The sequence below is a fragment of the Scophthalmus maximus genome, chromosome 7 (assembly GCF_022379125.1).
Source record: "Scophthalmus maximus strain ysfricsl-2021 chromosome 7, ASM2237912v1, whole genome shotgun sequence".
NCBI classification, from domain to species: Eukaryota; Metazoa; Chordata; class Actinopteri; order Pleuronectiformes; family Scophthalmidae; genus Scophthalmus; species Scophthalmus maximus.
In genome coordinates, this window is record NC_061521.1 from 17,127,501 (window position 1) to 17,155,000 (window position 27,500).

At 43.9% G+C, this 27,500-nt stretch overlaps 1 protein-coding gene across 2 annotated transcripts in view; it reads left to right on the forward strand.

Moving 5' to 3' along the window:
- LOC118315104 (transcription factor Maf) overlaps positions 1-27,500 on the forward strand; it is a 43,666-nt gene that overhangs the window by 8,723 nt on the left and 7,443 nt on the right. Inside the window, exons 2-3 of one of the 2 annotated variants that reach the window (XM_035642113.2) lie at positions 288-355; positions 9,793-10,344. In XM_035642113.2, the coding sequence (XP_035498006.1) occupies positions 288-315 (28 nt within the window). In that variant the 3' untranslated portion in view covers positions 316-355; positions 9,793-10,344. Of the gene's footprint in view, positions 1-287; positions 356-9,792; positions 10,345-27,500 lie in introns of those variants that run through there. The other variant, XM_035642112.2, reaches the window with a different exon arrangement.

Genomic DNA, 27,500 nt, shown 5'->3' on the forward strand with positions numbered 1-27,500 from the left:
CAATTTGGGAATTTTTAAAAATTCAGAAATTCATTATTCATTGTTTCTAAAATTTGGTTCGATTGAAATTCTCACAAACTGTCTAACATCACTCTGATGTTATATTGCAATTTGCTCCCTCTATCATTTGTTACACCGCATGTCACTGTCCTTGAATTCAAGGCCACATTTGAAACAAAACTGTTTTAGTACTAATTGTTCAAAGTATGTTTATTAATACACCAGGGTTTTACTGTTGTTGGATTGCAGTGTGTTTTAAAATTAATTTCTGTTTCCTGTCTTTGTAGGACATCAAGAAAATTCCTCCATCTGTGATCGAGAGCTGTGATCGCTCTGTCCCACAACCGAGTCTGAGGTAACTGCAAAACAAATTCATTTGATTCACTTTCACTGTTCAAATGAATACTAGGAATGTCAAATTACAATAAAGTATGAATTGTATCTAAAAGTTAAGTAATGCATCAAACCAAGCTATTTCTATATTATTTATTTTGTTCACGTTTTTTAAATTTTGGATTGGAATCAGCATCAATGTTCTTCACTTTCATTCAGGTTTATGCCATAAAAAAGCTCACTTTATATTTTAAAACAAAGAAAGGTTTGCGTCCAAGCAAAAACAAAAGATACAAACTAAAATGACCTGCACACAGTTGTTGAACATTTTAAAAATGTTACGTTTGATTACGTTTTTAATGACGTATAGTTATGAATAATGTAAAATTTCTATTCTCTTCTTTGTTTTCTTTATTCAAATAAATATTAACTTTTTTTTCACATTGTCAAATCATGAAACAGAATCTTTAAAATCTGTTGCCCTCTAAAATCCAGATACTCTCAAAATTAGTGTACATTGCTAATCTTATTAGATGCATTTTCTCTAACTTTTATATTAAGATCTATGACAACCAAACTTCTCCCCGTCTCAGTCTTTCAGCATTCATTGTGTGTGCTGTTATGCCGTTTCGGGGCTCTGACAGTGCTGCTTGATTGACAGGAGGGTGACATGCATGGAGCTGATGGGATGAGGTCCAAGACCTTTGACCTTTGTCCTGAACCCTCCTGACTTACTTCACCCTCTCTGCTCTCTCACTCCCTCTGTGGAGACAAACACTGTACATTATTTTTTATTTCTGGCTGACACACAGATGGACAGATGTGGGGATTGCAGAGGAGGGCCGAGGAGGATGGAGTGTGTGAGGGAAAGCGAGGGCTAGTTTTTTTTGTATTTTCGGGTTGCCAGTTGAAAAATGGAGGTAAAGGGATGAGGAGATGAAAATTACTAGAGGTGGAGAGGGAACCGCTGCAAATTCAGGGGAGGTGTCAGGGGACAGGGTAAAGGGAGGCTCCTGGATTTAAATGCAGACATGCATACCAGGGCGAGGAGGTGGTGAGGAGACGAGGGAAGGGCGGAAGGGATGGCGAGAGGACGGGAGGGCTCCTGGCCGTGGATGCAGACAGACAGACAGGCAGGGTAACCAGAGGCAGGCGGTGACCTTCTCTGCTGCTGGAGGATCGAAGGCTTTATTTAAAGGGCTGGTCAATGCTGGGTGCTGCTGAGGTATCAGCCTCGCAGCCAGGCGACTCATCACCACTGTAATACAACTCTCTCTCTCCGCACACACACACACACACACACACACACACACACACACAGGACAGGACACTCTCTGGACACCTCAGCTTTTACACTGTACAGTTGAGAGGCTGGACAGAGGAAACTACAGCATCAGCATCGGCTAATTTTACTGCGCAGCAGACAGTATATACTCCACTTTCCTCATGTGCTCAGCCTTGTGAAGCACGTGCTTGTTTTGCATCTGATATGCATTCAATCAACATCCCTTTTTCTTTTTTTGACTGTTCACTAATTATAAACAGAGAGTCTGATGCATATTAGATGTGACGGTATTGACACAGCGTGGATGGAGGTGATGAAGGAGTTAACAATGACAGAAGGCAGGACACTGTGCGTGTGTGTGCGCGTGTGTCTGCGTGTGCGTGTGCGCGTGTGTGCGTGTGCGCGTGCGCGTGTGCGTGTGTGTGTGTGTGTGTGTGTGTGAGAGCAGAGCATGAGTTCTCGCAGTCATGTGTGTGGCTGCAGCATTAGGACACCTGCATGCTTCAGCACTTTCTGGCTTTCAGGAGCTCTGAGGTCACGAGCAGGGGAGTGGGGAGGGCACATTAGAGTAAAGCTTCAGAGTCCCCACCCACCACGCCTCTGCCATCTCTTGACTTCTACTTCCCAACACCTCAACCCCCCCCCCCCCCCCCCAATATCCCTTGTCATTCCTTCTCCTCTGGCTCGTCTTCCCCTCATGGTGACTGGGTGAGTCGGCCACTCGAAGGGAGAGGGCGGAGGCACATGAGGTGTCTGTGGCAGACCTGATATCATGACATTTTGTTGGCTGGTTAATCTTCATCACATTAATAAGAATTAACCTGGAACATGTGCAGCTTTTCAGAAAAAAGTAAATCTAGTGTTCCATTTTTTTATTACACCAAAACGGTGATATTGAAATAAAATTCCACAGTCAGATTTCAATTGGTTTGCAATAAATTATAATTCATCGTTTGATTTGAATGTTTTCATTTCATTTATTAAACACTGCAGCTTTGTCGGTGTCTTCTGTGTTCTTCAGGGACCAGAATTTGCTCCAACCCCAGTTCGACACACTTCACCATCCTTCACTGCCTGAGATATATATAACTTCTACTTGCCCATGTGTTCCACTCATTGTGCTGTTACCATCTTGATAGTGACACGCACATCATTCCTCCATCCACAAAATCAGAATGACAGGGAGGATATGAACAGGATGTATGCTCATTACTAAGGCCTGGTCTGAAAAGAGAGGAGGCGAGTAGAATCGGCTCTGTGAAATGAAAGAGGGGGAAAACATCTGATTCGCTACAGTTGTTAAGACACACAAAGTTAACAAAGAACAACTATAATTAGATTTGGGTTGTTTTTAAAATTGTGTTATGTGTTCTCACTTTCTGCTAAATTCCTGAGAAGACGATACTTGGGGAGAGCCTTGAGCCAAACCTCTGAACATCAACCCGCTCCTCTTTTGATAATATACAATTTTCTCTCTGATGTTTCAGTTGTTTAAGCCTGAAATTGTATTGTTTTATTAAAACATAATTAGTCGTTACCAGCGTGCGTGCGTGCGTGCGTGCGTGCGTGCGTGCGTGCGTGCGTGCGTGTGTGTGTGCGTGTGTGTGTGTGTGTGTGTGTGAGAGAGAGAGAGAGAGAGAGAGAGAGAGAGAGAGCGCCTCTGAGGCACTGTTTTCCTCAGGTTGTGTTCACAGCGTGATTGGGAGAGGAACTTGTGATCAGCCGGTTAGTGTGATATAATGTATTCCCCTGAATCACCGCAGCCAGCAGCCCAGGGCCTTCCTCTCGCCCGCAGCCTCTTTCTCCTTTCTCACACACACACACACACACACACACACACACACACTCACACACACACACACTCTCACACACACACTCACACACACACACACACACACATACACACACACACACACACTCCTTCTTCTTCGCTCCCCTCGCATCATCATCTTCTCCCCTCTCTTTCCTGCGGGGGACTGCCCGCCGCTAGCTGCTTAGCATTGCACCCAGTGTCTAATTGAATTCCAACACTCCGGCGTTAGCTCCTGATGCTATAGAGATGTTAACAGGACACAATACTAACAGTCCTCAGGATGTGTTTCAACACCCTGCTCCTAAAGAGAAAATTTCGTGCTAAGCAACACATGATTTATTCAAAGCCCCAAACTACGTCTCCTGTATCCCCTGAAGGATCGTCTTTTATAGCTATCAGCAAATCAGCACTTCATATACACACATGCAGCACATGCGGAGGGACTGTGTGTGTTTCCTCTCGCTTTTCATGCTCCAGCGAGAGTCTATCTACTGTCCCTCATATATAAATGTGTCTGCTGGTGTCTCTGCATCCATATTGCTGGCGGTGCTGTCCATCCCCTCTCCCTGACACCCTCACTTTTATTCCCCGGCTCTCAAACACTGGCTTTGGGCTTTAATGGCACATATTTCCTGGGCCCGGCTGAAACGGGATGCATCGTCTCCTTGTTAGCTTGATAAATAACCGGGCTGCTGGGAAAGTGCTGAATTTTTGCTTTCAGCCTCTATTTTCTGCTGGATGACATTAATTTTAAGTGCTGAGAAGGAGCTAACTAATACAGACAAATAAATAAGGAGGGAGGGAAGGTGCTGGAGTCACTCTGCTGTCTTACCTGCATATATGCAATATGCAAACCTGCAAAAACACATAATACACAAAAGTGGAGGAAAGGTATGCATACACACACACCCACACACACACACACACACACACACACAAGTCCTTTCTCAACAGATGCTTCTGTCGTGGTCCAAAATGTGAAATCATCTTGTGCCATTATGAGCACGACTCCAGCAGAGGTCAAATGTTGCGGCAGACATCGGTCTGTCAGCTACAAAGCAAGATTGGCTCCACGCGTCTCTATCTGCCGTTTGTGTTTGCCACTCCTCTCTGTCTGCCTCGCTTACTCTTCAGTCCTCCTGAATTCTGTGTTTCGTCAGAAGAGATTAGCGTGGCAGTAATGTGGTGGCACAGCGCACAACTCCTCGGCTGAATTGCATTAGTTTGAGCTTCCAGGGAAAAATAAGACAGAGAGCAGGGTTGAGTCTAAGTAGCTCATTAGTGGATTGCAATTTATTTGCAGACGGTAAAAGTAATGAGGAAAAAGTGAGTTATTGTAGCCGAAACGACAAGAATAAAGCAGGAAGAGAATAAAAGACTTTTATTTAAATATACACGATACACTTAAAAGTTATATTCATTTCGCATTATTTGTACTTCTGTGTGTTGAACATGTGCGCAAGTGCCACAACTTGGATCTTCTTCATCATGATTTTCATAAAGACTCTGAAAGATTCTCTCTTCATGTAAACTGCCAACTGTAAACCTTATCAGACTAGTTAGATTTTACTTTCTTTACCAAAATATAGGACCTAAGATTAAAGCTGATTCTCCAAAATTATCAGCTTTTGCCATATTCTACCTTTTATTTTTCATCCTGATTTCTGCACATATTTATTCCTGTCCCGTCTTTGTTAAATTTGGTTTCATTAAATCTTTTCTTGTTTTTCCAGTTCCATTTTTCACACAGCATGACTTTTATCAGTCAGAACATGCTAAATTATACTCAAATTTATGACTGTCAGTTAGTTGCCTCTTCACACATACATGTATTTTTCTCCTGCACATTCGCATTCACCATTTTGTGTGCAAATCCATGTATGACACACACACACACACACGCACGCACGCACGCACATACGCACACGTACCTCAGTTGTGTATAACACAATACCTTGAAGTGGCTTCGGCTGAGACACCTCATACATTATTTTAACAATGTATAGTGCGGTGAATAAAAAGGTCAGTGGTTGAGAACTGGCTCCATGTAACAATAAGATGCATGAACTGAGCAGCGCCGGCCCTTCAGTCAGCACGAACGCTGTGAGGAGGAAACACGTGTGAGCTGGGGTGATAGATTCTACAGTGGGCTGTGTGTGTGTGTGTGTGTGTGTGTGTGTGTGTGTGTGTGTGTGTGTGTGTGTGTGTGTGTGTGTGTGTGTGTGTGTGTGTGTGTGTGTGTGTGTGTGTGTGTGTGTGTGTGTGTGTGTGTGTGTGTGTGTGTGTGTGTGTGTGTGTGTGTGTGTGCATTCAGGTTTTATGGGTTACTGCTGTGAAACACCTCATAACAATAGATTTACTTGGTCTATCATTATTGATTGTACATTTTTTCCAGTTTGCCCTTTGCCTCACTTTGATAAATGACATTTATCATGGCAACATTTTGCTCTTGAAGCGCATCGCGAGCTGAGATTTTGTCTTTTGAACGCACTGCTTTTATTAGACCGACTCTATTTTTTGCCGGACACAATGCAGATGCGATGCAAGCAGTGTGTGTGTGTGTTTGTGTGTGTGTTTGTCTTTGTGCAGTGCAGGCTTTAATTTTCAGGGTGTATTTATCACACGCTGTCAAGTTGCGGTCACATGACCACGTGAACCACTGCCAGCAATTAAGGCTGATAAATCACTCATTTACAGGAAGAGAAGGAGGGACGCAGCCTGGCAAACAGGAAACGAGAGGGTGATAAGAGAGAGGGGAAGGAATAATGAATAGCCGGGTCCCCTTCACAGAGACGTCAGTCCTTCTTGTTTTTTGAACCATGATGTTGAGTGTTATTGTGTTTGGGCAATGTAGTATGAACTGTTGCCAGTGAGGCTCATTGACTCGTACAGGCAGAGACATAGAGACAGATGGAAGTCGTTTGTGTGGTTTGCTGTGATTGTGACCTGACTGCACTGCTTTATTTACTGTTGGAGGTTGTGTGTGTGTGTGTGTGTGTGTGTGTGTGTGTGTGTGTGTGTGTGTGTGTGTGTGTGTGTGTGTGTGTGTGTGTGTGTGTGTGTGTGTGTGTGTGTGTGTGTGTGTGTGTGTGTGTGTGTGTGTGTGTGCTTGTGTGTGTGTGTGTGTGTGCTTGTGTGTGTGTGTGTGCTCGTGTGTGTGTGTGTGCTCGTGCGTGCCGCCGCGTGCATGCCTGGACAAGCAAATGCATTTGTGTCAAGACAGAGAAAGAGATGCAGAGACGATACGTACACTGCCACCAGTCCTCTTTCTCTCTCTGGTTCCTGCCGATGGATTTCCTCTCGGTCTAAACAGGAGAGCAAACACGCCGACGGCTCTGTGTGCAGCCATTCCAGTTGGCAAACAAAGCTGGAATTAACTACAGTATGATTTATTTTTGTTGGCGTTTTGATGGAAATGTTGTAAAGAAGAAATAAAATTGAGACAGACTTTCTCTCCTGTATTCTGATCTGCTTGCATAGAAATTAAGATATGACGCATAACTCTGTGAGCTCTCGGTCTTGGAGAGGGTCCTGAAATGTGAATGAGGTCTAACCTGTGCAGCGTCCGTATAAGTTACATCAGAATATTTGTTTTAGCCGCCCAGGTCAGTGCTCTGCAGAGCCTCAGCCTGCCCACTCACTTGGAAAGGCTGTTTAAAGATTCATGACAAAAAAAAGAGGGGCAGGTTCTAATGGGCTAGAAGACGACAGGGAGAGAAGAAGAGAGGAGACTGTGTTGTGGTTTCTTCTCCAGCTGTCTGAACTCTCATTCACTGAAGACAGTGGTCACGGACTGAAGGAGTCGGGTTGAGTCAGTCAGGTTTCCTGCTGCCAAATAAATATCATAACAAAACAGGGTCTTTTCTATTAATTCAAAATGATTGCTGCTACTGCACAGAGAAATATCTGTTGGCCATTTTTGTGTGTTTTAATTTAACGGAGGCAGGACCATGTTGTCAGTGGTTTCAGAATTATTATGAAAGCCTGCAACAAGCGCAGCTATTCCTGACACAGAAATAAATGGTGTACACATTAACTGCACTAGAATACAAAGTCAACACAGCGGGTGTGCGTATTTGTACTTGTGTGGTATGCGAAGTATTGCGAAATACTCTCTGGCATTTTTCAGAGTCGAGCACAGACAGTGTAAAGCTCTCCAGTCTCTCTGATCTTTACCGCCCACTGGCTGACTGGTAATGAATGTAATGTGAGCTTTGTGGTATGATCTTCAGAGGAAAAAGTGCTAACTATTGATTTTAACTTTTTTTAAGAAATTAGACAAATATTTTTTTGTGCTTATCGTGTCAGATTATGGTTAGAAATAAAACAAGAATAAATAAGGATTAGACTAATTTCTACTCAAGATTGCAAATGTTATTATTGAATAGTTTTATTGAAGAAACGTAACATGTGCAAGTCACAGTGGCTGAGCAGTGAATTTATTTCAATTTACATCATCATCATCCAAATCTCTGTTCCTGAGTTGTATTTTATTTTTAATGTTTTTTTTTGCTTTACACTTTGGATGACGGGACAATGCTGAAACTCCCTCTGTTCTCGCTATCTCATCTTCTGTGCTGAAAGGTTGACACACATACTGGGACAGTAGGCGGGGGAGAGAGGCGGCACAAGGGAAGGAGGGGCAGACGGGGGACAGGGGCTTTTGGCATGTGTGAGTGTAACGTCCTGCCCGTACACACTGAGGCTGAGGAGGGCTCCGCATACACACTCTCTCTTGCTCACTTTCAAAAGTGGTAGTGAGCTCATTACCTGCTCACCAGTGATAACATCAGACTGTAACTTCAGGGTTTTTTAATTGTCATAAAATGCGAGATGCATCTTTTCTGCTGTGAGTAATTGATCCAAAGAGTCCAACAACACACGATGGTGCATTGAATAGATCGGATCAAACACAGCGTCACAGCAGCAGGTGCAGGAGGTCGACATGATAACTCAGGAGTAACTCTAACGACACATCTGCATCCCTTCCTATGTGTAAGAGAAGTGCACCATCAAATCTGTGCTTTTTCTAGTTGTTCGTAATATTTATAATCTGAAGAAGATTAAAATAGCGTGTGCCTCAATTTCAATAAAGAAAAAGCACACGATATTCCATAATGTAAATTTATGTGACTTTATCTCGAGTGAATTAAAGGGCCTGTAAGAAAAGTCGAATACTATTAACGGCAGACCACCTGGGGTGAACATCTGCAGCCTCAGACTGCAGACCCAACATACATCACTGTTTCTCCTCTCGCTGTTTACTGTCTCACACGCGCACACACACACACACACACACACACACACACACACACACACACACACACACACACGGCTCCACCGGTTCCATCTCTTGCGTGTCTCTTGTCTTATTGACATTTGCGCAGTTGTGCATTCCTGCTGTGGGGGAGAGGTGGTTATTAAATATTCCACAAGGTCATAGGTCAAGTACAGGTTCTGCTCCTCTGGTTGTCCCCGAGGTCAAAGGTTAGCAGGTTACTGTCAGAAGATGGGCTGATCACAGCGAACCGGTTTATCACAGTGCAGCTCATCAGTCACTGGTAATTCAAAAATCTGAGTTTACGTTGATTTGTGCAGCTTTGAATTATTTTTTTTGCATTAAAACCTTTTTATTTGTTTATCTTATTTTTTATTCCTACAGTGACTGTACTCTCCTTTGAATAATTAGATGTTCTTTTCATGTTCTATTAGGACTCTTTTTCCTCGTGTCTCTGCTCGAACACTATTTTTTCATCTTCAAAGTGAAAGCTAAAATAGGGCGATCATTGCAATTTAATTACTACAAATCCCTTTGTGAATTTGCTCTTGTGTTTGTTTACATGCATAGATTTGCCAGCGTCTTCAATTTTTTTCTTGTGTGCGCTTCAGTGAATGTCTTTACTTCCTAGCATCGTTCAGTGTGTGTGTGTGTGTGTGTGTGTGTGTGTGTGTGTGTGTGTGTGTGTGTGTGTGTGTGTGTGTGTGTGTGTGTGTGTGTGTGTGTGTGTGTGTGTGTGTGTGTGTGTGTGTGTGTGTGTGTGTGTGTGTGTGTCTGTGTGTGTGTGTGTGTGTGTGTGTGTGTGGTTGCACTGGGGTTTATTTAAATAGATAAGATAGTGTTTTATTCCCAATCAGAGGAATCTCCTGTCGCATCTTGCGTCTCTTCATAATAACCCCCAGCATTTCTCCACATCCCCCTGACACACACACACACACACACACACACACACACACACACACACACACACACACACACACACACACACACACACACACGCAGAGTATTGCAGACACTGCAATTTTTCTCTCTCTGGGGTAAAAGGCTTTGATAAGTGAAAATAAATACTTTTCTTCATACCAGGAACAGAAGAGGAGAGACGAAAATGGCAGAAGTGACAGGAGGTCTCTGACAGTTTGATGAATCAAAACAAGCAACTATATGGCAAAGAAACACCCTCCATAACTCTGCATGGGCGTGTGAGAGACTGTGTGAGTGTGGTGCAATTTAGTACTAAAACACAGGTACATCCTCAGTCATTGTGGGGAATTAAGAGTGAAGAAGACAGTGATTCAGAGATGTGGGGAATGTGGGGAAAGAGAGATACAGCAAGTGGCCTTAGGCTGACGTGTTTAACTGAGTTACAGGGAGAAAGAAGAAAAGAAAAACAGCACAGCAAATGATTTAAGGGAAACGGGTTCTCCTTCCTCGCCCGTCTGTTTCTCTGACTGCAAGGTCACGTAGACGCCTCCCTCTCTCTCTCCCGCTCCACCTTTGTTTGCCTGCGCTCCTCCGGACCTCATTTCATTCAACACTCCCGAACCTCCGACAGCTCCATAACTATAACTCTCTCCTCCCCATCCTCTCCTGCTCTCTTCTCTTCATCCACAGCTAAATGACTCTGTCAGAAATAAAGAGCACTTATCTTATCTACTGCCTTACGCTGCTGTCTCTATTTCTGCCAACGTCACACACACAAATACACACACTATAAAAAAATAATGGCAACAAACAGATATTTACACATCACATTTATAGACTTGGATATTATCTCTAATTGTATATTCACAATTACTTTCCTTTTTAGCCAATGTTTTAATTATTCCTTCAGACCGAGTCGCTCTCATTGGACAACATTTCAGCCTGTTGTACCAAGTGGGTCTTCAGTCGCCTGCCAGAAAGAGAGACATCAGCCCACAGTGTAGCAGACAGACAGGTAGATGGAGGCTTGACAGAGGACAGGAGTCCACTCATTCTGCTCTGTCCTCACCCCCACCCAAACCCCTCCTTCTCCCCCTCCTCTCCTTCCCCTCCAGTCATCCCCTTCCTCTCTCCTCCCTGTGGTGAGGAGGAGAGAAGAGGGGGATCTACAGCAATCCACTGTGTGTGCGCGTGCGTGCGTGTTTGTGTGAGAGCCACCTACCAGGCACTCGGCAGGGGGTACAGTGGGATGAGGCGGTAGGAAGGAGTATAAAAAGGATAAAACTCTCAGTGAGAACAAACGCGCAGTAACCACTACACACACACACACACACACACACACACACACACACACACACACACACACACACACACACACACACACACACACACACACACGCGCACAGCTCAGTCCAGCACATGCCCCAGCAATCTGCTAGGTCGCCCTGAACACTCCATCACTAATAGTCATGTTTTGCCGAGTGCAACATAGACATAGATTCTGATCAGCATTTATTGTGATGACTATGTCTTTGTGTTACCCAAAAGTTTACCCCCCCACACACACACACACACGCACGCACACAAGCATGCACACACACACACACACACACACACCCACACACAAAGCTGTCCGGCATGTACAGTTCAGAGGGATCAGAGGTTATACGTAAACTCTATCGACTGGTTCATCTGTACGAGGAGGTTATGCATATGTTTATCGAGCCTTGTCCAATTTGGCTACCTCACCTGAGTAAATGAACTTCAAGCGTTTGCATGCTCTCATGTTCGGGATCGACCTCTGTGCGCCGTTCTGAAGGACTGCGAAGCAAAAAAATGACAGAGGGAAGGAGAGAAAGGAAGGGAATACGCTCGCTCCAAGCAGATAGTGGATATGTGTATGCAAGGATGCATGAGAGACGGAGAGATGAAACGAGTGATAATTCTCCTGCTACCCTGAGGCCTCTCGCAGCCTCGCGGGCTCCCTACAGGTCCCCTGACACATGCCTGCGCAGAAAGCTGGGGTCCGCTAATTGGCTCCTGTGATAACACCAGAGAGAAAGGGAAAGTGTGTGTGTTTGTGTTTGTGTGTGTGTGTGTGTGTGTGTGTGTGTGTGTGTGTGTGTGTGTGTGTGTGTGTGTGTGTGTGTGTGTGTGTGTGTGTGTGTGTGTGTGTGTGTGTGTGTGTGTGTGTTTTGGCACCACAGCCATTAGAAGCATATATTTTCTACGAGTAATAATTTATTGGTGTGTAATTCTGCTTTGAAGGGTGTTTTGATTTTTAAGCTGTGAGGACATTCATTATGATCTGGTAGCTCATTGAAGTTGGAAGCCACTGAAAGACAATTAAAGCATCTGCACTAGTTCAAAGCCCTGCTCCAGTCTTTAAACAGCTTGTTTCTCTCTAATTGTTTCATTATCGCAGTGTGCTTATTAAATGTACGATAATTGTTAATTACCACGCGAGGATTCGTAAAGGATTTGTCTTGAGTATCAAAACAAATTAATTAAACTAAACACATTTAAAACAACAGCAACGATAACAGCAGGTGCGGTTTCTGCATCTGTGTGTGTGTGTGTGTACACATACACATTTGCAATGCTACGCCTGTTTGTTTGAATCTCTATGTTTAATTGAGATTCATATGAGGAATTCAAATGAGATTCAAATAAGATGCATAGCTAATTGTAACAGCACAGGTAATATGCAGATAGTTATAATGATGGTTCAGTGTATCTTGAGGTCTAACGTGAGCTTTATTCCATCGTTGGAAGACACTGGCCTAAATCATTGCTGTTTTTCTAGAGTTTACAGTTTTCTCTAAACATAATTTTGAATTTAATTTTGAGAATCACATGCTTTGTCCTGAGAACTAAAACCAACCAAAAAAAACTGTCAATGTTTTTATAGTTTATGATACATCTATACAAAGTGAATATAATACTATTAAAAAGTTAAATAATTGGAATTTGCTTTTGTCCAAAGCATCTGCAAAATGAATGAAATGTTGTTCAGGTGAAACTCCCCGAGTGGTTTATCTGAAAGCAAAGGTACCGATTCCATACACTCACCATGTTTAATCTGTGTAAAACCCTGCTGCTCACGACAGCTGGGACATTATAAGTAAATAAAATGCAGCTTCGGAGCTCGCACATGCCACGTGCACACATGTCAACACTTATTCTTCCGTGGCCTCCCACACACGAGCAACGAGTTGTCTCCTTCCCTCTCTCCTGCTGTACATACGCCCAGACAGATGTGCACTGCTGGATGCTGTATATTTATCCGTAGTATGTTTAGCATAATTAAACTGATGGAAAAGGTGGTGTGTGTGTGTGTGTGTGTGTGTGTGTGTGTGTGTGTGTGTGTGTGTGTGTGTGTGTGTGTGTGTGTGTGTGTGTGTGTGTGCGCTCGTGTGTGTGTGTGTGTTATAGGGTGAGGGTGACGGATGGTGTTTGAGTTACTGATGCAATGTTCATGCAGGGCTGCAAAGTCATCTACATTCCACAACTCTTTAGCCCTAATACTACCCAATACTACGTTTCTTATACTATAGTACTCCATAGAGAGATATTGTTTAAGTTCACTCCACAAATTCAGACTTCCTATCAAAGCAGGACAAACACACATGCTTGTATGTAGGCCCAGATAAGCACATGCACATATAAAAGCATAGACACTCACACGCTTACTTATCTACCGTCATTAAAGAGGATGCTTATACACCAGGTGGTATACGCACACACACATAAAACACCAGCATGCTGATGAGCCAGCCAATGAAGCAAATGCTCTGCGGGTCTGGTTAAGGCAGAGCCGCAGGGCGCGACGCTACTGTACAACTGCAGTATTGATAGATGCTGCAGAGCCGGAGTCCACCGTCCCAGTTTATTTCAATTAGCTCACAGGAAGCAGGAAATAACCTGCAAATCAATTGTCATTTCTACAAGGGGCCGAGGCTGGAGGCTGAGATTCACTTTGTCCACCGATAAAAGATGATGTGGCCAAGAAGAAGATTAAAAGGGTGAATTTCCTCCTCACACTGGTGTGCAGTGTTTCATTAGTGTGTGATGCTCAGAGCTTTAAGGCTGCTACAGCTTTTCTTCTGATGAAGCACAGGAAATTTATATACATTCTCAGAAATGTGCTTCGTCTATAACTTCAGTACGTGATCTCCTACATATCCCAGAATCCAGCTCTAAAGCCACAACACGTTGCAGCTAAAGATGCAAATCTCTTGTAGCTGCATTTCATTCCAGTTTTTAGGGGATGCTTGTGTTTGTGCCTCTGGATGTCTGTGGTTGTTGTAGGCCACTGAACCATGGTAAGGATTTGACACCTAAACCTGACATAAACTACATTATTATTTAACTCCACAGTAGCTTTTCTTCTTTAGTTCCAAGTTTTTTTAGGTAAAGATAAGCCCAGAAATGTTCACATTTGCTCAGCTGCGTTTCACAGGAGATTTCCCATTTAAATACTGTACATCCTGCATTTATGACAAGTGCGTACATTATATCAACCACCAAAACAAACGTGATGAACGCCGATGTACTCTGCTAATGACCGTGCACAAAACTGTGCAGTGACAGAAAAAGAGGAGACCAGGAAACTCTATATGTGCCGTGCAACACGCCGGAGAGCTTTTAGTGAGGGAGGCTGAGAAAGGGAGGTCAATATGGATTGCATCCGAGCAGGATATAGAAGGTTATATGGTGTGTGATCATATCAGAGAACACAGTCATGTATGCACCCCACTTTACAGTATATCACGCACACAAACACAGACTCACCTGAAATCACCAGGACACGCCGCAGTGTGATTTGTTTGTGTTGTTGGTGCAGTGGACTGAGGCTGTGGAGGTAGTAACTGTTGGATGGTAGGCTTTATGGCGACATATATATAATGTATATAACGGCTGTGACAGTTTATTCAGTGCATGTCAGGAAGGGGGGATTTGTGACACTACAATGGCTGGGACATTCCTGCAGCCACCGTGCACTTACACACCCACCGCTCACCGATCCAGAGGAGAAAAATCAGCGAGGGAGATGTGGAACAGTTTGCATGTTAAATGTCATAGAGCTGTGCACGGTGTAATGTGGAAACATGGCTGTAATTCCACAATTAAACAAGCACTAAACTTGGACGCAGGGGGAATTGATGAGAATACCTCTCTTTTTTTTTTTAATTTACTTGCACGCATTCCTTTGACATGCTCGAGGAGACACGGGCTCAATCGTTCTGATGAAGATGTTTCCTCCGCTCCACTGCCACACTGGCAGGAAGGAGACATTTTCTTTACAGAAAAACAATTTCTGCTCTCTTTTTGCACCAACTTTTGGTCCAGCTTGTTCTTCCCTTGGGTCCATTAGGGCAGGATCCCATTGGTTCTCTCCTCAACTGGATGCTATTAGCTCAGCGATTGGGTATTGAATTAGCCTGCTGATTGGATATTGAAGGAGTGAAGACTGATGAGAGGATTTGGCTAAGCTTTCTTCTCCAAACCTCATTACTCACACTCACACTCAAAGAAAGCAGAGCTGGAGAACACACACACACATACACGCACACACACACACACACACACACACTTGCAAAACACAGGCATGGAGGCACGTACGGCCTCCTCGCTTGATGTACAGACATTTGGACGCAGACGGTTGTTGTGTTCGCCTGTGCTCCAGATCTACCAAAATTCTGATGACATGTTACGATCATGCTGGAACGATTTAAACACACACACACACACACACACACACACACACACACACACACACACACACACACACACATAATGACACTTGTACACCAAGTACCATGGGAGATTTAACAACTTAAACATCATCCCACTCCACTGCAAGACAATTCATTTGCCCACAAACAGACACCGGCAACACTCTCAACTCATCTTTCACACCCGCCGCAAATAGAGTGTGATCAAAACCACCAGACAAATATTTGATATGATGCACGAGGCCGCTGCTGCAGAGACAAGAAGCACTGGGAGACAACCTCTCTGTACTGAAAAGAAAGTGTTGTCGGCCCAGGAGAGTGCTGCGTGCAATTGGAGGCTGCTAAAGAGAGGGATGTGTAAAAGGCTTTCTGCTGATTTATGCTGTGTTTCATCCCACAATAAAGATTATGGATGATGATATTGATTTAGCGGAGGCTGTGGCCATGACTGGACTCTGGCTCTCAGGTTGGGAGAAAAGAGAATTTAGCTCATTATCATTCCCAGACACCGTGTGGCCTGTGTGTGCGTGTGCGTGTGCGTGTGCGTGTGTGTGTGTGTGTGTGTGTGTGTGCGTGTGTGTGCGTGTGTGCGTGTGTGCGTGCGTGCGTCCGTGCGTCCCTGCGCATCATAGTCTTAGATCATCCTCTGTGAAAGTGTTGAGCCCCATCCTGTCCTCTTCTTTCACGCGCCACGCAGCGAGCAGCAGGCGTTCCCAGCAGCACCGCAGAGCGGGCCAGGGGGGAGGGATGAAGTTATTGACTCCACTTTGATTTAACCTCCTCTGCCTGATCCTGCGAAGCGCACAGACACATGCAGATTGAGAATTTATCTCATGCTTGTAATTTTAAAACTATTCATATGTGTCAGTGGTGGTAGAAGAATGTTGAGCCTTCACTCTTGCGATACCACTTTTTAGAAATAATGTAGCAACAAAAGTAAACATTACATTACTTTTGTTTGTCAAAGGGGCTTTTAAAACAACTATAAAACTTCCATTATCAGGTCAAATCTTTTGTTTGCCCATGTAGAAAACAGGAAACCAGACACAAATGCAAATACCACTTGATATGTTTTGACCAGTAGCTAACTTTAGTAAACCTTCTAAGAATAGACAACATATACAGACCATTCTGAAGTTACTGGGTGCTAACGCTTACCGGAGCAAAAACAAACATTTTAATCTTAATCTTAAACTTTAAAATCACAGCAAAACAGTGGATAACCTTGTGGAAGTAGTGGCGTAAAAAGCTTAATCATTTTCTCTGAAAAGTAACAAAGTAGAATTTGGCATTCTAAAACACAAGCTGTACTTGCCGAACAGTTTAGGCCTTTGTAAATGTATTCCATCCTTTACATTCATGCACTTAACAGTAAGTTTCTGTTTGACTCCTAAATAAACCTTTCTCTGCACATTGTGTCAGTTTAGCTAAATACGTCTACACAATGTTTAGCCAATACAGACCCAATTTCCGACCATTTCAGATTGAAACAACAGCTATTATTGGTATAATATCACTGGATGCTGTTCTGCTGAGCGCTGGTAGAGTTGTTGAACAGGACAATGGCACTGAAGTGCACTCCTCTTTAATTAATTACCCTCTTTTGTTTCTGGAGGCAATACACACACACACACACACACACACAGATGATACACACTCGTGTACACACTTACAAACAGGCAAGAGTTTGGTTTTTTAGAGGAAAAAGGAGGAAGCGAGGGAGAGAGGAAGAGGGTAATATCAGCAGGCTATCTATCCTCTCTTCCACTGGTGCATCCCAATCCTCTTTGGAAATAACAAATGCATAAAGGAGCCACAACACAAATATATCTGCCTGGCTCAGATAGATAGGACTATGCTAGAGTTTAATACCCTTATGTAAACCAGTAACAATCAAGCCCTAACACACACCCCCACATCACCACTAAGGGGACAATAAGGAACACGATCCATTCTCTCGCTCTCTCTCTCTCTGTGTGTCTGTGTCTCTCTCTCTCCAGATATGAACAGTGAGAAGTGATTGTGTGTGTGTGTGTGTGTGTGTGTGTGTGTGTGTGTGTGTGTGTGTGTGTGTGTGTGTGTGTGTGTGTGTGTGCTTGCGCGACAGAGAGAGGGAGAAAGGAAGACAAGCGAACGAGCTGTTTTCTTCAGCCTGTAGTGAACAATGCCGTAGCCCAGATTGGTTGGCTCCCTGGTGCTTGTTGTGGTGGTGGTTGTTGTTTCAGAGGCAGAGAGCGATATAGACCCTGACCTTAGAGACCAAAACACATCTGATACTCCATTTCATTCAACCCTCACCATCTAGTCTTTTGATATCTCACTCTCATCCCCCTGCGCCAATTTGTATTTATGCTTTGCCTCCTCACTCATCTTCCCTCTGCTCTTTCCCCCTCCCGCTTGCTAAAACTGACAATTCAGTAGAAAAAGAGAGGAGCGACACTAAAAGCGAGGAGCCCATTTGTCTCCAAAATGTTGCCGCTGACAAGCAATCCAGACCAAAGAAAATACTGGAGGACTGACACATTTATCAAATTAATTTGTGGAAAATGTACTCCACATATGGCAGGTTTACGTACTTTTGGATGCTCACGGAAAGTTATCACACACTTACCGTACATCTTGACTTTCTAAATAAAATATGCGACAATATTGCATAATTTACCAACAACTCACTCATAGATTCTGACCAACAGGCAGAAAAACAACAAGGGTGTCTTTCTAAAAGTAGATCGATATGTTTAGTATGCCGTGTGCGTGTGTGTGTGTGACAGAGAGAGAGAGAGAGAGAGAGAGAGAGAGAGAGAGAGAGAGAGTTAGTATATACAGGAGTTAGAATAGCAAAGGTTAATATCATAAATCAGCTGCCATCTGCATATGCCTCTGAAGGAGAAAAAAAACTCTGTAGCGTTGATCGCTGTAAGATTATGCACTACTGACTCTTTCTAGATGGAGAACATTTGGATACTTTCTTCCAGGGCTGTGGAGTCGTCAGCCATAACTGCTCAGTAGTCTCTCTGGTGGTGCTAATCCCCCTATATTCTAGAGGAAAATCATTATAATGTTTCGGATATTTGTTAACGATGTTTCTAACAAAGACCTAAAACGTAATTGCTTTTCTTTTCTTTTCTTTTGGCACGTTGACAAAACTTCATATCGGGGGCCTCCGAATGTTCGCAGCCTCGGCAGACGGGCGGAGCGTTTCCACCGTTTCTATCAAGAGCATAACAAGTGGCAGTTTGTCTGAGAGATGTAAAGAATCTGACTTTTCACTGCAAGCTCAGCAAGATATGATCAACATCTGTAAACCAAGCACACGCAGAAAGTGAAACCCAATGCAGCGCAGAGAGAGAGAGGCAGACGACGGTGTGGGTGTGTGTTTCTGTGTGTGTGTGTGTGTGGGGGGGGGGGGGGGGGGGGGGGGGGGGGGGGGGGTGGGTGGGTGTGTGTTTCTGTGTGTCTTTGTGTGTGTGTGTGTGTGTGCGTGCGTGCGTGCGTGCGTGTGTGTGAGTGTTTGTGCGTGTGTGTGTGTGGGGGGGGGGGGGGGGGTGTGGGTGGGTGTGTGTTTCTGTGTGTCTTTGTGTGTGTGTGTGTGTGTGCGTGCGTGCGTGCGTGCGTGTGTGTGAGTGTTTGTGCGTGTGTGTGTGTGGGGGGGGGGGGGGGGGTGTGGGTGGGTGTGTGTTTCTGTGTGTCTTTGTGTGTTTGTGTGTGTGTGTGTGTGTGTGTGTGTGTGTGTGTGTGTGTGTGCGTGCGTGCGTGCGTGCGTGTGTGTGAGTGTTTGTGCGTGTGTGTGTGTGTGTTGTCCGTACCTGATTGCATGCATGCATTGCTGTTTCTGTGTGAAAGCATGTCTTGAAGTTCTCCTTGATCATCGAGCTTAATGCTGCACTCTCTCAGCCATATAAGACCCTGCGAGGAAACCATCAAATATTTATACAACATTATCCCTGATCCTATAGCCTGTAAGTAAAGAAAAACACTCTCCCGACTTTCATTGCATTACAGGGGTTCGGGATTCAAGCTCGGGACTTGGTCGAGAGTTGTTAGAGAGTCATTGCCTTTCATCCACCACCAGGATTTCTTGGAGAACACTCAACTGGTATTTGCCAGACCACAAATTGAAGTTGAATTGAAAAAGAAGTTGCTCCATCGTAAAAAAAAAAAATCAGAATACTGTGAACGGCTCTCATCGCAAGGATTTGTGACAGTTTTTGATGAAGTGATTGAGAGGGAGGATGGTGGAAAAGTACAGGGAGAGAAAGCGAGAGTATTAATTCTACATCCCGGACATTAAAAGGCTGCTGTTGTTGTTCCGAAGGCGGTTTTATGGAGCAGAAACCGCCTGATCTCTGTGTTGTTTTCTCCCTGATTGATTGCCCTGGCCCGAAGCTCCTTCCAATGCACTGCGTTTTGTCTGGGTATTTACTGGAATGTTTCGAGGATAAAAAAAATAAGAATACACAGGGAGATTGGCAAACGCAAACGAAAGCAAGAGGAAGCCCACACAGACAGCACGCACAGCAAAGGAGAGTATCAAACCATATCAATATCAAATCACATAAAAACTTGATCTCAATCCCCTGGTGTTTGTATGATTGAGTTTCATGAATTAATTGACAACTACTCCACTTTAAATTATTTAATGACCACATATTTGTGACTACACAACACAGCACAGTTATCACCTCCTGCCTCTGCTTCGTCTTCCTCCTCTTTGCCTTTGTCCTTCTCTCTTATTCGAAAATTATTGAAGTAAGATCAGTGAAATCTTTGATGAAGGTGAAAACCCCACACCCTCTGAAAACTTTATTGCCTCTGTAGATCCAGTTCTACACTCTCGTATACACACAACTAGATATTAGAACATTACAATCAGTTTATTAGGTACACCGTACAAGCTAATGAAATTCTATTCTAGTGATGTTTAAAATGCACAATGCTTCTGAGTTCATGTTGGCGATGGTGTTACACAAAAAATAATCATACAGTTGAATCAACACTGACACAGTGTCAACAAAGATAAACATTGTAGGCTGAGCAAAGATCTTACTGCAGAGCTGTCACAGTAGATTCCACATACAGAATGTTCCGAATAAAATGGAATCTCAGTGAAACTCAATACAATATTATTTGTTGGCAGGTTTGAAAAAATGAATAAAAGTTACCTTTATAACTTGGCCCCTTACAAATTTCCAGAGGGAAAGCTGGAGTGAAGGTGTACGAGCGCCTTCCTCTCCTTGTGACATTGGACAACAGACTGCAACGGGGCAATTTGTCACGCTTTCGTGGATTGATTTCGCTGCACACCTCCGGCGCATTTATGTTTCAAAAATGAGGAATCAGTCAGTTACAGACAGACAAAACTCCCTGGAGTCGCGCTCAGCAGCCCGGGGGGGGGGGGGGGGGGGCGACAAATTCAGATTTCTCAAAACGAGAACAAGCATCTCGGCTTTCATTTTTCAGATAGTTTAGAGCCGGTGCAGATCATCATATCAACACTTACTCAGCAACAAATCGTTTTCGGTGAGCATATACCGCACATGTGAGGGAAAGAGGAGGGTGGGCTGTTTGACTTACTGTGGATAGGCAGACTGTGATATGTGGACAGGACAGCCCTTGGCTCTGTCTGTCAGTGTGTGTGTGTGTGTGTGTGTGTGTGTGTGTGTGTGTGTGTCGAGCTGTTCAGGGTTCCCCACTGTTGCCGACCTGTCATGGTTACAGAGACAGACTGACACTGTAGCACTGAGCGGTCACAGCCTTCAGTCCGTCTTTCTCAACTCTTCCGTCCGTGCCCCTCAGTTTCTTCACAATAACCAGATCAAAAAAGTTTCTCTCATCTTCCTCCCTTTGCCTTTGAAGTTAACAAATATCTTTGATGATTTTTATTTCTCTGTTCTTCTCTATTTCTAAAAAGTATCACAATATAGGTTTTTGTCTGACATTATATCGAATGAAAATGTATAAAATAAATTCAATATTTTAGTAGCATCGGCATAAAGTGCAAATATATCTGTGTGTGTGTGTGTGTGTGTGTGTGTGTGTGAGTGTGTGTGTGAGTGAGTTTGTGTTTCCATTGTGTCTTCAGCCCTGCGATGTGCTGTAGGAGGGAAGTTGATTGCGTGATCCTACATACCTCAACATGGCGCTTGTCAGATGATATTCTGCCCACTCTGCAGATTACCGCTCAGATTAACACACGGTGAACACTGGGAAGGTGTGGGAGATAACACCCCCAGTTTGTGAATCAGTGTGTGTTTGTTTGTGTGCATTTGATGTGCGTACGTGTGAATGTGTGCCTAGGTACAGTAGGTGCATTCAAATGTTTGTGTCATTGCATATTTGTGCATGCAAAAAAAAAATTGTCCAAAATTGTTTTGTGTGTAGTTGTCTGTTTGTCTGTCTGTGGTGAGAGGCAACACATTCACACACACACACACACACACACACACACACACACACACACCCCTCCTCCTATAGCCTGGGGGGGTCGAGCACTTTATTGTGAGTTCTTAGTGGAAGACTGGGGGAGAGAACAAGAGAGCGACCGGCCTCACGTGGCAGCAGACAGCAGAGGCAGAGAGATCTCCTCGTCTTATTGCAGCACACAGAGATTTAAAGAAGCGCAGTGTGTGATTAGGAGAAACTAGTTCTATAATACTATAATGCTTGAACGCCTGCTGGCAGATGTGACGATTAAAACGCGCGTGTGTGGTAAGACTTCTTCTGAGAGGCAGAAGAATAGAGAGTGTGTGCGCACACCCCCCCCACCCCCGCCCCAATCCTCATTCTGTCGGCAACCACACTGTGTGTATGTGTGCGCGCGCACGCATGTCCATTCCCATTCTGTCAGGTTTATTTCTGTATTGTTTCTTAATTAGCTAATAAAGGTCATGGCATCTCTCAGTCAGGGAGGGGGGCAGTGCATGCAAATGAGCCAGAAGGTCAGATGGATTAGTGACCGCCTCACACTGCCCAAATATGGACACGACCGTGCTGCCATACAAATACCTGCAGCTATTAAAGTGCTGTCTCCTCACCCACACACACACACACACACACACACTGAAATAACAATGACTATTATGTTATGATGTTTATAGACAAGCAGTGTTCGTGCCAGTGCAGCGAGTTCCCTGGGTCTAGCAGATTGCCGAGCTGTATTTGTGTTGGCTGTGCTCACCAGGAACCAGTAAACATCAGTCTTTGGTTTAAATGACTAGAACGTGTTGTGGTGAGCAGCCGCACAGAGCCACGGATCGTAACATGGATGACGGCAGTTCACATCCAATTTCCTATTCAACACTGGTTTCTTTTAACCATAACTGCAATCTTTCCCCACCCATAAGGACGCACTCCTGTAACTTTACACTATTAACACACACATTAAGTTTAATGGAGTAGTAGTATTCAACGTGTAGGAGCAGCTTTATAATGTCTCCCGTGGCTCCAGTGGTGTGTCGGAGTGTTGAGCGCCGAGTTTGAAAGAGTTTCCCAGCCAGAGATTGTCTGATGATAAATATCATTATAAGAAGGGTTGAATCCAAGGTTTCTCAAGGTGGATATCTCGATCTCTGGTGCCTTCATTTTTTTTTTTTCGGTCTCTTGCAAGTCCTCCAACTTTGAAGTGCTTTAACCAAGCAGTTACTTTTTTAAATTATTATAATTACCTTGATCACCCCCTGACCCTAACCTAGTAGTCCTTGTGCCTAAATCTAACATTAACCTCGAGAATAGCTTTTAAGCAAACAGTTAAAATTTGAAAAAAGTTAATACCATAAAAACAAAATCACCTATTTTGCTGTTTAGTTTGAAGGGTATTTTACGTGGTCCTTTTTTTTCTCCAGTATGTGTTTTCTTTCTCACTGCTGTATGAGGTCGTTATCATTCCATCCCGATACACAACATACACATGTGCTTACTGCCCTCGCTTGAAAGTGTGCTCTTGTCTTCATAACTCGCGGTGCATGAATGCTCGCGTAGATAAGATAAGAGATGAGGCGCAGATGCTCCGGTGCTCGCACAGCTGACGCCGTATGTGTTGCAGCGGATCTGTTTCTCCTCCTCAGCTCCATCACCCTCTCGCGGCGGAGCTCGTCTCAGTGTCCTTTAGCCCTAAATCACCAGGCTGTCTCCATGTGTGAAAGCTCTCTCTCCCTCTCTGGGTCTATAACTCATCCTCTCTGTCTCTCTCGTTCTCTCGTTCTCTCCCCACAATCTCACTGACTCTACCTCTCATATAACTCATATAGTCTCTCACCATCTCCAACCTGCTCCTCTCTCGTAGCCGTTCATGATCGTGTCTTTGTAACACTTCACTTCTCTGTCTCTCTTTCACTAAACTACTTTCATATCCACTTTTGACACGGCACCAATGCTTCGAGTCACGGCAGCGCCTTTCCTCACCCCTTGTCGTGCGTCTCTTCCCAAATCCCACCATTCATCCGCTTCTCTCTGGTGGGACGTGGCCTGGCCGACGGCCTGACTCACAGCGGGCAGAGTGATGGACCAGGGCTGCGACCTAGTGCATTACACTCCTCTGCAACAAGCCACAACAGAGAGCAGACGCTACAGAAAAACACTGCGCCGAATACAAAATGATGCACAGAGTGGGATGATAGACGAAAAAAAGAGAAGTCAAGTGGCGAAGGGGAGATAAACAACACATCACTCTGTGGGGAGCGACTTCAGTCTTTGAGCTCATTATGCTCACGAGCGAAGATAAACGCAGCCGCATATCAGCGTGAGTGGAAACTCTTATAACAGAGATTGTGAATTAATGCCAAACTATCTCACACACGATGAAAACAGATGTGAGTAAATTCACCTACTATCTGGCGTCGCAGGCTGTTTGGCCCGCAGCATTAAAAGTGCAGCTCAGAGCGAGTCGAACTGTCGGCGTCATATCTTCAGCTGAGCAGGCCCTCACAGATGATAGAGAGGATGTGACTTTCTTTGTTTAGACCCTTTCCTCCTCCACCACCTCCTCCTACAGTATTTACCCAGAATCCAGCTGTTGTTTCCCCCAAACTCGCTCCACGCCTTAGTTGGCCTTAAAGTGAAACTTTAGTTCAGGAGCAGGTACACATCACAGACTGTACGTGAAGATGGAGGACGTGTCTCCACTTCCTCCACTGCACAAAAATGAAGCCGAATATCTGGGGTGCTGCCATCTTGCGCTAGTGGCTGGTGTGACGTGTCATGACGTTTCACCTCGTTATTATAGCAACAATAACTCAATAACACCAAACTTATCTGAAACATGAACACATGAACTATAGCCTACATCGAGTTGAAAAGAACTTGTGGTGTATTTTTGTCAACATATGTAATGATAGTCGTTGATGAGGTCCACATCATTTGTACTTTGGATGATTATGTTAGGGGCCTCTTGATAACCTTTTGACCTTTCCTTTGAAACCCCCTCTAATCTTCTTTTTTCCAGATGTTGCATAACACCTTCTGAAGTCCTATATAAGTCTATGTTTTACGAAGTGTCTGTAGAGTTGTCCCTTTGGCTGGATGCTCTCCAAACTCTGCAGGGCTTGTATTGATGCTTGTCTTTTTGTAAAAAACCTTTATGTACAATCAAGATGGTGTCGGCGGACTTCTCTTCACTACATCTTCACATCATCACTCCTTAATATACAACAAACTGACAGAAAGCATCTTTGGAGAAAAAAAGGATTGGGCATACTTTTTATTTTGGTCCATTTTCCATCGGCTAACATGGAGGAGGCGGGGCTTATGAGCTGCACTGCAGCCAGCCACCAGGGGGCGATCGAGATGTTTTGGCTTCACTCTTGGGGAGCTGTCATGTCGTCCATCTTTACATATGGTACAATTACAAACACTGCTCAAGGAGTGTGTTTTACAGAAAAATCTTTTCTTCTCTAAAGTCCAGTATTTTTGCCTCTCTCTTGACATAAGATCTTTCTAAATATTTCATCCCTTCATCTTTTTGCCCCTTTTTTTTTAATATGTAATTTATTTCACACCCATGACCTCCACTGCCATGAACCAAGAGTCGACCCTGTCCTCAGGCCCTCCCTGACTTTGTCTCTCCCCTCTCCTGTCTTCTAGACGTCCCTGTTTGCCCCCCCGGGGCCGCGAGACTTAAAGAAGTTTAAAGAAAGGTTTGATCAATAATCACCAAAAGTCCCTCCGCCATCTGCAGAATTACAATAACATGCATTTAAATGACAGAGCTCAATATCTGAATCGGCCGTATATCACTGCTAGTCATGACTCACGCCGCAGCAGGCCCCGTCAAGTTTCAGTTTCATTTTAACGTCCTGCGGATTAAGTGGTGGGGCGACCATTGTATCACTGCTGAGCATGTTTGCCTATTGTTTTTCGTGCGGATACAGTGGAGAATAATTAGTTGATTGCCTTTGCCCACTTTCTCTCTGGCCCCTGCTCGCTGCTAATAAATGCTTACTACAGAGAGTTGGGCCGTATGTCATCAGCTGCATCAGTTACTGTACCGTTTTGTCAGGCAGCCTACGTGACCACATTACATACATTAGTTTCCATTCTCTATCAGTCCTCCGATTACAATAAATGCTCCCTCACATTGTAACGGTGGGCTTTACAATAATGGGCCATAAATTAATACAGTGCTCAGCAGTAAATACTATTATGCTGTTAGTGTTTACAGTATACCCATGTATATAAGGGCTGAATTGGCAGATAATTACCATTAACAAAGGCAGTCGCACCAAGACAACAGCCACTTACTGTCCATTTGTCATCATGCTGGGGGGGTCAGAGGGGGGAGGACTGCAATCTGATCAAGGATATCAATGCCCCCAAACCTCATTGATTTGACCACGGGATCAATGAGTGTATCACTGGCTGTGTCTTACCACTGTTAAAATCCTGCAGAAGGGGGCTGGATCTCTTTCATTTCATCTTACAGAAAAGGAGGCGTGAAAAGCTTATTATGGTATAATTCACTGCTCTGTCTGTGTCGTTTGGCCTTTGTGTTATCACGGAGATCATTCCTGCACACATGAGAGCGCAGATACCCTGTGAGTGGCGAGGACGTGTGTGTGTGTGTGTGTGTGTGTGTGTGTGTGTGTGTGTGTATATGTGTCCGTTGAGGGGTCCTTCCATATGAAATGTACACGAGGGTGAATCTCAGTGGTGTTAATGGCTTTTTAAATGTCAGGGAAAGTCAGGGAATGATAAAAGAGAGATCTGTTATCCACTGTCCTCATGATCACCGCGTAGCTCACTGCTGCTCTGTGCGTGTGTGTGTGTGTGTGTGTGTGTGTGTGTGTGTGTGTGTGTGTGTGTGTGTGTGTAGGAGCAGGCCAACTTCCACCCATGCTGATGTCAGCATGATTTATGCACCAATCAGATTAGCTCTGAGAGAGAGAGAGAATGGGAAAAAGAGAGTGGGGAAGGGGACTGCTGGTTTGTCGTCACCACACTTGCAGACGACAAACCAGCAGGCTTGTGATATTTTTCAGGATCTAACAATACCTCAAATTAGTTTTCACAGATTTCTTTTTTGTACTTGACCCAATACATTCACTTTTACTGTATGTGCACATGTAGAAAGTATTTACTACGAACTAATGTGCACAGTAAACCCACAGTAATGTTCCTTAAAGACAATATTCACATCAGCGACACTGTCTGCCAAACAACTCAGTGGAGCTGGACAATATAGAAATATGAATATATCCTCATATTTAATACAAATATACATAAGATATTGATATCAGAAGAGAGCAATTGTGAATTCAGCCTTTGCCTCACCCACACAAGTCCACACGAGGGGGGAAAAAGATGAACTATTTTTGAGCTAGACTAGAATATTTTTTGTTTCGATCAGTTTTTGTGTAATGTGTTTTCACTTGTCTGGTACCTTTTTTCAAGATGACAAATTTTCACCGTCTTTTGATTGACAGGTGAGTTTTTCTGATAATGATTTTCATATAGAAGATGGCAAAAGGAGAGAGTCAATAAATTATATGAGCAAAATTTATTTCAATATAAGCAAGTAAAATATGTCAAATCTGTTTGTAAAATGCAAAAAAGGGGAAACTCATTTTTACACAAGTAGTCATTTAAGTTTCATAAAATGATAATTTGATAAAGACACATCCCCTGAAAGCCGACAAAAAA